Source organism: Lepidochelys kempii, chromosome 4, assembly GCF_965140265.1.
Source record: "Lepidochelys kempii isolate rLepKem1 chromosome 4, rLepKem1.hap2, whole genome shotgun sequence".
In the NCBI taxonomy this organism is placed as follows: domain Eukaryota; kingdom Metazoa; phylum Chordata; order Testudines; family Cheloniidae; genus Lepidochelys; species Lepidochelys kempii.
This window is the reverse complement of record NC_133259.1, coordinates 32,462,477-32,476,063: the sequence shown is the minus strand read 5'-3', so window position 1 is coordinate 32,476,063 and position 13,587 is coordinate 32,462,477. Positions and strand designations below refer to the sequence as shown.

General features: G+C 45.9%; 1 protein-coding gene across 1 annotated transcript; it reads right to left on the bottom strand.

The window, feature by feature from the left end:
* Nucleotides 1–1,835: 1,835 nt before the first annotated feature.
* GAR1 (GAR1 ribonucleoprotein) lies at nucleotides 1,836–13,105 on the bottom strand. Its single transcript, XM_073340889.1, has 7 exons — nucleotides 12,945–13,105; nucleotides 9,081–9,319; nucleotides 8,842–8,996; nucleotides 5,168–5,227; nucleotides 4,372–4,495; nucleotides 3,336–3,410; nucleotides 1,836–2,968 (listed from the first exon to the last, which is right to left on the bottom strand). The coding sequence occupies exons 2-7, from the start codon at nucleotides 9,307–9,309 to the stop codon at nucleotides 2,955–2,957; spliced, it is 657 nt and encodes a 218-aa protein (XP_073196990.1). The 5' UTR covers nucleotides 9,310–9,319; nucleotides 12,945–13,105; the 3' UTR covers nucleotides 1,836–2,954.
* Between the last annotated feature and the right edge of the window lie 482 nt (nucleotides 13,106–13,587).

Sequence of the window (13,587 nt, the reverse complement as noted above, 5' to 3'; positions counted from 1 at the left end):
CTTAGAAAAAGTTGACATCCAAAACCAGCATCTTACAAAAAAAATGCAAGAGTCTCAGAAAAGATGGGATACTGAAATTGTCCAGAATCAATATTAAGGTAGTGTGGGTACCTTAACTGTGAATTTGCATATTTTCAAGTGTTTGGGTTTCTTGTAAGCTTACTCTAAAATTTCCTGCCCTTTTAATGGCTGCTTTTTGCTACTCACAATTGGCTTGTAACAACTTTTACCTATAAAAAGTTTTACAGCTTGTCTGTGAATTACTCTGTATAGTTTCACTAGTATGTGGAACCACTAGAAAATGAGTTGTTTGATGCTAGTGAGTTCTGCTCTGAGTTATTCTCAGACTCTTCATTCATCTTAAAAGGATACAATATCTATAGTGCTTGTTTCCATCCTAGACTATTTGTAGGTTTCAGATAGCTGAACATCTGAGCTGGACAAAAAGACTTAACACAACTGTAACAAAAACATCAAACTCTCTTCTCTGGCATCCTGACTCTTGTATTCACCCTTAAACTCCAAGATCACCTTTCTCACCACTGCTCTATCACCAGGCACCACCCCACCCTCAAGTTTACAATGGATTTTATTTTCCCCACAGTATCACGTTCAACACTCCATCCTACCTTTCAAGGCTATACATAGCTCTGCCTCACATCTAATCGCCTCCCTTCCTTTGTGTGTGCTATGCATGCAAATTTGACTTTTCCACAAGCAACTACTCACTCTCTTGCATTCCATTCCTAGAACATCCTCCCAGTCTGAGCACTAGTCTTCAAATCCTTCTCAAAACATTTACACTTCCATCACTGTCCTCCACTCCAGCCCTTTTCTCGGGACACTATTCCCAAATTATAGTAAGGGCAAATTTGCAAAGGCAAAAAGGGCAGTTAAGCACCCGACCTCTCTTTGAGCATCAATAGGAGGTGAGTGCCTGACCACTCTTTGTGCCTTTGCAAATGTTCCCCTTGTTAAAAAATGACAGGGGACCAAAGATTATGCATACGTAACAGTAATCGTCCCATGTTCATTTTCATCCTCTCACTTTGTCAGTCTTTGGTATGTTAAATATAATCTAAAATTGTAACATCCTTTGCCATAGCACATCTTTCTTGTCCATAAAATACCAAGCCTGTCTGTTGGACTGTATGAGTAATGCAACACAAGATAGGGGTCATGCTTTGTGACTACAAGAAATGGAACCTTTCACTTCATTGGATCCAGTTTGGTTAAGACCAATGGAAAGTTTTTGTTGTTATCCAATAGTCATTAGTGGCATCAGTAAGAATATCTCCACCTGTATCCAGCATATAGATATCTAAATCATGACTGTTAATGACAACAGATAAGCAAAGAACTGAACTAAACATGGAGACTCAATTTACACTTAACAGAACACTACCTAAATACATTTAAAATCTCGGTTTAAGTGATTAGTTTAAGGTTTAACAGCAAGTCTGTAGCAAAACTAGGAAGAAAATTTCTACCTCCTGAATCCAAGAGCTCCTGTGCTTGAACAAGTAGACACAGTTTCCTCCCATAAAACGCAACTACCAGAATTTTACTTTATACTCTCCCATCTGTCTGTACCCATCTATTATACTTAGATTGTAAGCTTCTTGGGGCAGAAACTGGGTTTTTTTGCTCTGTGTTTGTACAGTGCATAGTACAGTGAATTCCAGGTCCATGACTAAAGCTGCAAGGGGCTATGGTAATACAAATAATAATTCACCAAGTACGGCAAGGACTGAAAAATAAATATTTTACCAAGGGTGAACATGTTAAAATATATTCACAATAAAATGAGCTTAATATTAATGAGAATATAAAGGTATGTTCCACTCCAAAGTTTATTTTCTTCCATATTGAGAACACTACACAAAACATATATTTCCACTTTATTTTGTACACCTCTTATAAAATGTCCCAGTACATGGTATAAATGATATTACCAACAGCTTCCCCTGCTGATTGATAAGAAGGTTTTACAAAAATCTTCTTTCACGTTTGCCTGCAGAGTACAGATTGTCCCCCCCCACCCAAATTCTGAAGAGCCACCGTAGTTATTAGCATTCCACCCATCCCACAATGCACCTCATTGGACAACCCTGCCAAAACCCAGATCCATAGGACAAACACACGCCAGCAGTTTGTGGAATCCTTACTGCAACACTTGTCTTACAGCACACCTGTAAGGGACTAACACTTCACACCATTTCATTATTCCACGTAATCTGGGATGAAGACTGAGGTGGCCTATAGAAGTACATGGTATTAACAACCTGGACTTTCCCAAAAGTTACAGGCCCATTTTTACTTTTAATTAAGATTTATTCAGGAAAGTGTATTAAGCATTCTTTACTATCCTCCTTTTCTTGCATGGTGCATTTTATACAAATTTTCAATTTTTTAAAAAGACAAATGTTGAAATATTTGTCTTTTAGACTCTGTTAATCATTGAAAATATTCCAAAAGAGTAAACAAGAGAAAAAATTAAGCGCGGTATGTGCAAGATACAGAGCATAACAAATGCAACAATAAAAAGACAGGGAGAACAAGACATCAGCCATGTGTAACACAGATTCATATCTGTGCCCTTAGAGAATCTGCAGCTTCTTTTTTACTTCTTCAGTGGATCGTATACTTTCAACTTCAACATGAAGTCAAGCACTAACTAAAACAGACTGTCAGAAATGAAGAATCTAAAACCATAAAATTTAAAGTCTGCTTCGATAATTAAAAAACGTTCAAGTATATTTCAAGTGAGGAATAAAGAGCTGCCTCCAATTCTTCATCAGGGAACACGTCCTCTTCATGTGTGGATACGTATCCATTAGTTGTAACAATTAAGGTTGGCAATACATTTAGTTACTCTGATTGCTTTAAAAACAAATTTTTACTTTTCAGGTCCACTAGAAAATTCAGCAGTTAGATGCCAATATCTCCACTTTTTAACGTCCTTTACCTGTTTTGAAAGAGAAAAGTGTACATTAAAAAATTCATACCCTGAAGCAAACGTCTGAAATGCACAAATACTGCACAAAGTACTACACTGAGAAGCCAACTAGAGCGGTATCCATTCTTATGCCCCATTTTTGCTCAAGTTAGTTTTGGTCTTACATGGAAATACAGAAAACTGAACTTGGACTAGAGAATCTGTTGTGAAGTGCAGAAACTACCACACAGGTAACTTTTTGCATAAAACTAGTAGAAATGTGTGCTTCTTTACAAGACTGATGGCAGAAAAATTAAAGTGAATCAAGTATTCAATAACTTTTGTGTGTCCTGAAATTGTCTTTTAAAAACACCCTGAAATTAAACAGCACTCTTACCCCTGAAACCACGGCCACCACCTCCACCTCTTCCTCCTCTGAAGCCTCCACCACCTCTTCCTCCTCTGAAGCCACCTGCAAGAAGGCAAGGAAATAAGTTTTCAGAAGTTAGTTCGCAAGTCTGTTCTGTGCTAAGAATGTAACAAGTTACTGCACAAACATCCTCTGTATGAGAAAATGAAACAAAAATAACTGTTAAGACAAGCAAGGTTTAGTGTTCACGCCAGTCCCCTTCTCCATGAGCCACCGCAACTCCTGTCCCAAAATACCAGAAGCCATTTCAAAATACCAGAAGGCATATCAAAAACAAAACATATTTGGAATTTCTATACCAAGCCATTTTGGACATATAGAGAGCCAAAACATGCTAGTTTTTTTTTTTTTTTTTTTTTTTAAAGTAAACCGGTAAAGTTTTCAAGACACTATAACTTTGAAACTCATGTTTTACATGAAACTTCTCAGAAACTATCTACTCTTGGAGGAGATGCAAAATAAAGTTTCAGAACAATTTTTTCTTTTTTGAGAAGTTAGGTGTTTGTGTGTACAGATGCATATCAAGAGAAAAATCAGTCTTTTAAGCAGAGGCCTAGCTTTGACCTTTATTTGTGGAGCAGCTACTACAATGAAGTTAAATGTAATAAGAGATGGAAGAGATCTAGCAGGTCATCCAAGCCCACACCCCAAAACAGTTTACCAGACACTATATTGAAGTATTTTGTCCAACATAGATTTTAAATGTGTCGTGAAATGGGGCTTTTGCCATTAACTTTGGGAGTATATTTCGTCATCTAATAGATTTTACCACTGGAAAATTATCGCTGGTATTCACCAAGTTTTCTTTTTCGTAATCTTGTGCCTTTATTTCTCCAATAAGCCATATTTCACGAGCTTTCATTGTGGTCTCAGATAAAAGTATGTATAAAACGTGTATTTCTTTAAAAATATACTAATGAAATACAACAATTCACATGAGTGCTTGCTTGGCTGTAGGTTTTAACAAAAAAATCTGACAATTTTTTTTTAAATAGACACTTACCACCACCTCTACCGCCTCCTCTTCCACGTCCTCCTCTACCACCTCCTCTTGGAGCGCCTTTCTCACCTGGAGGCCTAGGCAGAAACCTTTGCAACGGCAATAACTTTGCTGGGTCAATATAAAACTGCAGGAGATAACTGCTGTTAGGCTTCAGGAAGAGCATAACATGAGTGCAATATTCACCACCTTCCTCCCTCTCTTCTATACATGCAGAATTTTGGCTTATTTTTTCTTTATGTCATCAACATTTTTAAAGTCTTCTTTGCAAAGAGGGACATCAAATGCCCAAAACTTTTAAAAATGTAGTTTGTGTCAACATCATAAAATTATTTCTGTAACCAGATTAAGATTTGTGGTTAAAAGAGTAGATTTTGCAAAGGCACCGATTTTTTTTAAAAAGAGGTAGTTAAAAAAGTGTACATGAGAGCAGACAGGAAACATAAATGAACACAAATTCTGATAATGTTAACAGAGAACTAATAACTATAGAAATAAACAGATTAAAGATTTTTGGTTAGAGTGTCATGTAAAAAAGAGAGTAAATTCCTAATGAGATTAAATGTATATTAAACCAATGCACAACATAAAAATAGTTGTTTACTGCATATGCATTTCATAAGGTCCCAATTAAACATGCACTCTAGTGTTTTTCACTTCAATTATGAATGTATTTTTAGATAATGTGGTGATAGGAAATTCAGATTATATAAAGGTTTATTTGGAAATTCTTCATAAGGTTATATTTTCTTCTCTCATTGAATATATCAGAATAATTTTATGCAATTAAGATACCCACCTTTTGTAATTTTTTAAAGGAAGAAGCCTTCATGTTCTCTGACAGTTTAACTGAAAAATACTGTTAGTTTGTTTAAGGAACATAAAAGGTAACTTAACTGCATTTATAATTCTCAGTATAAACGGACAGATGTTGGTATTCTAAAAATGAGGTTATCAATTTAAATCACAGCCAGCTGATTTTTTTCTTTACTGTTACACTCATGATTACTATAAGTGAAAGATTAGAGACATATTTCTATTCTTTTCAGTTTACTTTGTGCATTTGACAGCATTTTGTGGGCATGGTTAAACCTTAATACGGGAAGGAAGAAACTCAGAAACACACCAACGGGAGGAAAGCAAAATGGTAATAGTAATCTGCATAACCACACATTTGGCAGGGGAAGAGACTAGGCTTCAATTATCTCTGGCGTCTTGACAATCAAAGACTGAGACAATGAAAAACTAATGAGCTGCAGATTTTAAGTGTTTCATGACTTAATACATTAAGGCCAACATTCTCAAAACAGAGTGCCAAAAATTAGGCAGTCAACAGGGACCTATAAACTTAAGTATCCTGATTTTCAAATATACTCAACACTCCAGTTCCCAATAAAGTCACTGAGTGAGAACTGCTAGGAGGCATGCATGTTGGAAAAACCAGGACACTCAGTTAGGTACCTAAATATGGACTTAGGAGCCTAACTTCAACCATCTATGGTAAGTGACAAAAAAGGAGGGAGAAAATTTAGCAGTAAAACTAAAAAGGTGACAAATCTATTAAACTTGCTTTGTAGGTTTCTGCTTCTGTCTACCAACCCCACTTTAAATTCATTATGAATACCATCAACAGTAAAGTGAAAAAAGCAGCAAAACAAAGTCATAACCCACACACAATCCAGAGTCACCACCATTTGGAATACCACATTAATGTCTAAAATGTATGCTGGTGTAACTTATTAAACACAGTATTTTCACCCATACGTAGGTTAGTATTTGTTTAATACACTTGCATTAATGAACAAATTAATGCATTATTAAAAACGATATGGGGAAAATGAGAAATGAAAGTCAACCAACTTGCCCAAAGTCACACATGGTGGAAAAAGATCCTGACTTTCAAAACCCAAACTTAATCCTCAATACCACCCGTGTTTCAAGTTCAGATATTCCAGTACTGAGTGCTGGTGGCAGTTTTTTGTGGGGTGAGATGGAAATGGAATTGGTTGAGTTTTTTTAAGAGCTGATAACTAGGATGATTCAATCCTATTACCAATACCCAGCACAGTGAACTCCACTTAAAGAAATGAACTATCCAAACAAACTATATTTGCAAAAACCCCACTGCCTGCCTGTCTTGTTCTATCACTACAGTCATAAAGTTAGTCTGTTTTAAGATATTATAGATTCTCTGCTGCCCATGTGGATCCACCATCTCTGCTCCTCCTGCAGCGTGCCCTTCAGTAGATCCATACACAAGTTTTCACAGAACGTTGAGATGACCCAGACTTATAAACAGTAGTCGAGTTTTATAAATGGAAAATGCTATTCTTGTGGTTCATAGTAAAAGGAAAAATACTAAGTAATGTAAGGACCCTCCAAAAACAATATCTATTCCTGAGGGCATTCTGTGCCAAAAAGATTAAAAATTCTGTGCACCATATTTTAAAATTCTGCATGTTTTATTTGTCAATAAATAAATGCAAAAAGAAAAGGAGTACTTGTGGCACCTTAGAGACTAACCAATTTATTTGAGCATAAGCTTTCGTGAGCTACAGCTCACTTCATCGGATGCATACTGTGGAAACTGCAGAAGACATTATATACACAGAGACCATGAAACAATACCTCCTCCCACCCCACTCTCCTGCTGGTAATAGCTTATCTAAATATGTATGATAATCAAGTTGGGCCATTTCCAGCACAAATCCAGGTTCTCTCACCCTCCGCCCCCCACACACAAACTCACTCTCCTGCTGGTAATAGCCCATCCAAAGTGACCACTCTCTTTACAATGTGTATGAAAATCAAGGTGGGCCATTTCCAGCACAAATCCAGGTTTTCTCCCCCCCCCCAAAATAAATAAAATAAATGCAGAGGCTCCAGCATGGCAGTGGGGAGCACAGGCCACTGGCTGCACAAAGGTGGAAGATCACCCTTCAGCTCCCTATAATCCCCCCAACACAGACTCAGTGGTGAGGCTGCACCCGACTCTGACACAGCACAAAGCCTGGGCCTGCTCCAGAAACACCCTGGGACCCTGCCCCTCTGCACCAGGTGTACCATGTGTGGGGCAGGTAGGCTCAACCAAGCAGGATCCAAGTGTGGAGGGGATCCAGGTGTGGGGTGAGAATATTCTGTGTGGGACAATCTGGGCGCAGGCAGCTCAGTGGAGGGTCTAGGTGTGGGGGGGATCTGGATGCACAGAGGCTTGTTGGGGGCGTTCCAGGTGCAGGGGCAATGGGACTCTGCAGGGGTTTCCAGGTAAAGGTTGTTGGGACTCAGCAGAAGAGTCTGGGTATGGGGGTCTTAGCAGGGGATCTAGATGCTGGGGGAGTGGGCCTTGGTGGGCTGGGGGTCTGGGTGCAGCTGTTTGGCGATCAGTGGTGTGGGGGTGGGGCATGAAGGTGGGAATTTGAGTGCAGGGACGTCAGTGGGGAGTGATCTCAGTACATGATCCGAAGATCTGGGCTCCAGATGCAGGGGTTGAGACTCAGTGGGCTACGGTTTAGGTATGGAGGGCTAGGGGGGTTCTGGCTGTACTGGTTAAGGCTTGGCAGGGTGTCTGGGTATGGGAAGTCCAGGGGCACAGGGGTTGAGTGGATGCGGGAGCAGCTCCCCATATAGTGACCCCTCCCCCACAGCTGAGGAGTGATGTGGGCAGGAAGCAGTGGAGGATGCTGAGCTTCCTGCAGCTGAAGGAGGTGTCTGGGGGTGGGTCTGACACAGCCCCAGCCACTCCTTGCGGGGAAGAGGAAGTCCTATCCTCTCCTGCCTCCAGCCCAGCCAGGACTAGCAGCTGATCCCAGCTCAGGGTAGGAGCCACTAGCTGGGGTGTCCCCAGCCCCGCGGTGATTTACCTCTCTGCCAACTGCTCAGGGTGCCTGGACTGCTACGGAGGGGTTCGTGACCACTCTTGCAGCTTCCTTTTCTTCCCTGTGAGGAAGTAATTTTTCTGCGGGGAAGCACAGCAATCTGCAGGGGACATGAATTCTGTGCACGCGCAGTGGCGCACAATTCCCCCAGGACTAAATATTTATTTATACGACTTATATTAGGCACGAGTCAAGAAAAAATAATTCAGGTTTTCCAGTGTCTAAAACAAAGAGGCTAAGGGCTTCTTTAACAGGAAAGTTATATCAATACAAGTTAAGGCCTAAATTTAAAATTATATAATTATGGTGGTAAAATTCCTCTTGTAGAAACACTTATCCCAATATAAGATTCCCCCCACGCCCCCTTTTTTTTTTTTTTTTTTAAGTTTAGCTTACATCACTTTGGAAGGAGTTTAAGGTAAACCAAAAAAAGCCGTCATTGTACCAAAATAAGCGTCCATACTACATTGGCATATCACTTTGACTAGTAAACATTCTCGTGTACACATATCCTATGCTATTTTCAAATGGCAGAGCAACTCACTTCAGTAATTGGCTTTACCACAAATATCCAGAACAATCTACTTTTGAAGGATACAAAGTCTCTTAGCTGTCCAAATATTTCATCCACTTTGCCAATCTGTTCTTTATTATCCAAGTAAACTGGTGCATTGAAATAAGGCACTCTGTTTTCTTCTGTTGTGCATTTACAAACAATGTCATCTTCACAAGGATGCATGAACTCTCCCAATACTGCAGTAAGGAAAAAAAAGATGTACTGAAAACTGGAACATTCATTCCAAATGAAAATGAATACAATCTCTCGAGATAACTTACTAACTACACTTTCAGGAGGTCCTTGGTCATATCCTCTGTTGAAGCCTCCACGTCCACCCCTTCCACGCCCAAAGCCACCTCGTCCACCACGATTGAAGCCACCTTGTCCACCACGATTGAAGCCACCTCCGCCACCACGATTGAAGCCACCTCCGCCACCACGATTGAAGCCACCTCCGCCACCACGATTGAAGCCACCTCCGCCTCCTCCTCTGCCTCTAAAAGACATTTTCTACCTGCTAAATGGGGAGAGGAAGGGGGAAAAAATCAGTCAATTAAAAAGCAATGGTCAAGGGCACTTCATAACTTACTACGTTTCCAAAAAGAAAAGGAGTACTTGTGGCACCTTAGAGACTAACCAATTTATTTGAGCATAAGCTTTCGTGAGCTACAGCTCACTTCATCGGATGCATACTGTGGAAAGTGTAAAAGATCTTTTTATACACACAAAGCATGAAAAAATACCTCCCTCCACCCCACTCTCCTGCTGGTAATAGCTTATCTAAAGTGATCACTCTCCTTACAATGCGTATGATAATCAAGTTGGGCCATTTCCAGCACAAATCCAGGTTTTCAAGCTGGCTGAGACCATACAACTTCATTTGCTGATTTAACGCTTATTGATTTGGCTCTTAACTGAAATATATGTTCATTGATCAATTCAAGATTCCATCTAAAATTAAAGCTACCACAAAGTCCATTCATAGAAGCAGAAGGGAAAGGAAGGATTTTAGACTGGTACTTTTTACACACACAGTGCTGTACGACAAACTTCTCCCCCTTCTTTTTCTATGACTGGACACTGCAACAGATTTCAGCTATGACACAAATTAATGATTGCCACGAAACAAGCACGATTTAGCATACATTTGAATTTTTTATCCTGAACGTCTCCAAAATGAATCTTATTTACTCCCAGTATTGCTGCAGGCTAAGTAAGGATACACAGAGACCAAATATTTCATCTACCTTGCCAATCTAGGTAAAATCCTAGTGGAGATGAGTCAATTTGTAGTTTTTATCTGAGTAGGCAGAACGAATTAGGATATGTCTACACTGCAATAAAAGACATGCACCAGCAAGTTTAAGAGCCTGGGTCCACTGACTCAGGCTTGGGCTGCAGGGCTAAAAAAGAGCAGTGTGAACATTTGGGCTTGGGTTGTGAGGTCTCAGAACTGGGCTTCAACCCAAGCACCTATGCTGCTATTTTTAGCCCCCCACCATGAGCTCGGGTCAGTTGACCCAGGCTCTGAAACTTGCTGCCACGGGTCTTTCATTGCAGTGAAGACTTACTTTTAGGGTACATCTACAATAAAACACCTGCAGCTGGCCCATGTCAGCTGATTCGGGCTTGTGGGACTATAAAACTGTAATACAGACATTTGAGCTCAGGCTAGAGCCCAGGCTCTGAAGTCCATTGCTGCAGGGCTTTTACTGCAGTGTAGCCGTACCCTTCGGGTAAGTCTACACTGCAATCAGACACCCACAGTTAGCCCATGCCAGCTGACTCAGGATCATGGGACTCAAGCTAAGGGGCTGTTTAACTGCGGTGTAGGTGTTTGGAGCTCTGAGACCCTCCCACCTCACAGCGTCCTAGAGCCCAGGCTCCAGCCCAAACCTGAACGTCTACACTGCACTTAAACAGCCCCATGAGCCAACGTCAGTTGGCATGGGCCAGTCACAGGTTTTTAATTGCAGTACAGACATACCCTTAGAAGGCTTAGAGACAGCGGTAGCCTAGAGTTTATCTTGATGTGCTAACTCAGGAGAAAACTACAAACTGCCTTGTCTGTACTAGGATTGTACACAAGTTAGCTGAGTGGAGCTGGGACACCTTTCCCTGGCACAGACACAGCCCGACATGACTTCAGCATATTCCACACTGCAGGCTTCTCATGTGAACCTGAAACTTGTCGGGCTGAGGCATTATTAGAGGCCTGCAGCAGGAATATTTGTGCCCCCTTCAATACTAAAACAGAAAAGTTCTTATAATAAAAGTTGAATTGGGGCCCCCTTGAGGTGCTCGGGGCCCTGAGCATTTGCTCAGTCTGCCTATGCTTAGTGTGGGTTCTGCGTTTACTGATCAGCACATCCCTTTGTCAGACGCACACGGGACCCGGCCAACAGCGCCAGCTTAGGCACGGGGCACAGCATGGCCTGGCCACACACGGGGCCTGGTCCCAGCACTGCTGGGTTCTCTCTCTGACTATCCCCAACACCAGGCCACTGATGAGGGGGCAGGAATCTGCAGCCACACCCCACAGCAGGTGGAGGGAGAAGGTGAGCAGTTCGCATGTGGCTGCCCACCTCAATGCTGGGGCATAAGCCCAGCGATGGCCCGTCAAAGCAGCACCAGGCGAAGGTGAATGGGCTCAGAGAGGATCAATTGCAGGCAGTAGCCTCAGGCATGGGGGGGAAGGACCTCTGACATTGAATGGAACCTACCGGTGGAAGGGGAGCTCTGAGGTGCGATGGGACCCATCCCAGAGACCGGGGGAAGTGGGGGGGGGGGGCTCTGAGGTACGATGGGACCCAGCCCGGGGACCGGGGGCTCTGAGGTGTGATGGGACCCAGCCCGGGGACCGGGGCAGCGGGGGCTCTGAGGTGCGATGGGACCCAGCCCAGAGACCGGGGAAAGGGGCTCTGAGGTGCGATGGGACCCAGCCCAGAGACCGGGGAAAGGGGGAGGGGGCTCTGAGGTACGATGGGACCCAGCCCGGAGACCGGGGAAAGGGGGAGGGGGCTCTGAGGTACGATGGGACCCAGCCCGGAGACCGGGGCAGCGGGGGCTCTGAGGTGCTTTGGGACCCAGCCCGGGGACCGGGGCAGCGGGGGCTCTGAGGTGCGATGGGACCCAGCCCGGGGACCGGGGCAGCGGGGGCTCTGAGGTGCGATGGGACCCAGCCCGGGGACCGGGGGCTCTGAGGTGCGATGGGACCCAGCCCGGGGACCGGGGGCTCTGAGGTGCGATGGGACCCAGCCCGGGGACCGGGGGCTCTGAGGTGCGATGGGACCCAGCCCGGGGACCGGGGGCTCTGAGGTGCGATGGGACCCAGCCCGGGGACCGGGGGCTCTGAGGTGCGATGGGACCCAGCCCGGGGACCGGGGGCTCTGAGGTGCGATGGGACCCAGCCCGGGGACCGGGGGCTCTGAGGTGCGATGGGACCCAGCCCGGGGACCGGGGGCTCTGAGGTGCGATGGGACCCAGCCCGGGGACCGGGGGCTCTGAGGTGCGATGGGACCCAGCCCGGGGACCGGGGGCTCTGAGGTGCGATGGGACCCAGCCCGGGGACCGGGGGCTCTGAGGTGCGATGGGACCCAGCCCGGGGACCGGGGCAGCGGGGGCTCTGAGGTGCGATGGGACCCAGCCCGGGGACCGGGGCAGCGGGGGCTCTGAGGTGCGATGGGACCCAGCCCGGGGACCGGGGCAGCGGGGGCTCTGAGGTGCGATGGGACCCAGCCCGGGGACCGGGGCAGCGGGGGCTCTGAGGTGCGATGGGACCCAGCCCGGGGACCGGGGCAGCGGGGGCTCTGAGGTGCGATGGGACCCAGCCCGGGGACCGGGGCAGCGGGGGCTCTGAGGTGCGATGGGACCCAGCCCGGGGACCGGGGCAGCGGGGGCTCTGAGGTGCGATGGGACCCAGCCCGGGGACCGGGGGCTCTGAGGTGCGATGGGACCCAGCCCGGGGACCGGGGGCTCTGAGGTGCGATGGGACCCAGCCCGGGGACCGGGGCAGTCAGTATTTCATTCTGAAGAGACCGTTAACCCAGTTATTCAAGGAGCCGGAAGCTTCGACCCCCCGAGCAACGCAGCCAACTAGGAGAAAGTAGCGGCAGCCCCCCGTGCGAGTACCCCTCACTCACCCACTACAAGCGCCCCACGTGGCTCCCTACACAGGCCCGGCCAGCCGGCCGCTACCGATGTCGTCAACAAACCGCGACCGAGCACGGGCGCGCGCCTCGGGTCGCCCGCGCCTCTTCCTCAGCCAATCCCAGAGGCGGACAGAGGAATTTGCCGTAAAGCAAAGGCCGTTTGTCACCAACGCGGATTTGCTTTTGCGTCAGTTAACATGTTTACGACAGTCTGGGGGCCGCGGCAAGCCGGCGCAGCACTCGTGAAACGGGGGCCGGCTGAGCGCTGCTGCGGGACCAATGAAAGAAAGCCTCCTTCCTTCGCGTCCCCGCCCCCTCGGCTGAGAGTAGCGCCCAGAGGAAGAATTTCCTCCTCAGTGGCGACACGGAGGCGCGAAGAGTAGGGAGGCGCATGCGCAGGAGGATGGTGCCGGCGTTTCCTTTTTCCCTCGCCAATCCTAGCACGCCCCCCCCCGCCCCGCGCGCTCTCAGGCTGTTGCTTGCCCTGCTCAGCGCGTGCTGCCAGCAGGGCGCCAGGCTCCCTGAGCGGGCTGGGGTCGCCCACCTGCGCACGGGGCGGGGGGGGGCGCGTCCAGGTGTAGCTGCTGTGCCCTGCTCTAGACTGATGGGGGGCGCAGGCGGGGGCCGTGGCCAG

What these genes read in the sequence shown, in the direction of transcription:
- GAR1 (XM_073340889.1), bottom strand. Translation starts at nt 9,309, where the DNA reads ATGTCTTTTAGAGGCAGAGGAGGAGGCGGAGGTGGCTTCAATCGTGGT. An exon ending in ACCTCCTGAAAGTGTAGTTA is followed by an intron (nt 8,997 to 9,080) that starts GTAAGTTATCTC and finishes TCCTTACTGCAG; the next exon opens with TATTGGGAGAGTTCATGCAT. An exon ending in CCTTTAAAAAATTACAAAAG is followed by an intron (nt 4,496 to 5,167) that starts GTGGGTATCTTA and finishes TATCTCCTGCAG; the next exon opens with TTTTATATTGACCCAGCAAA.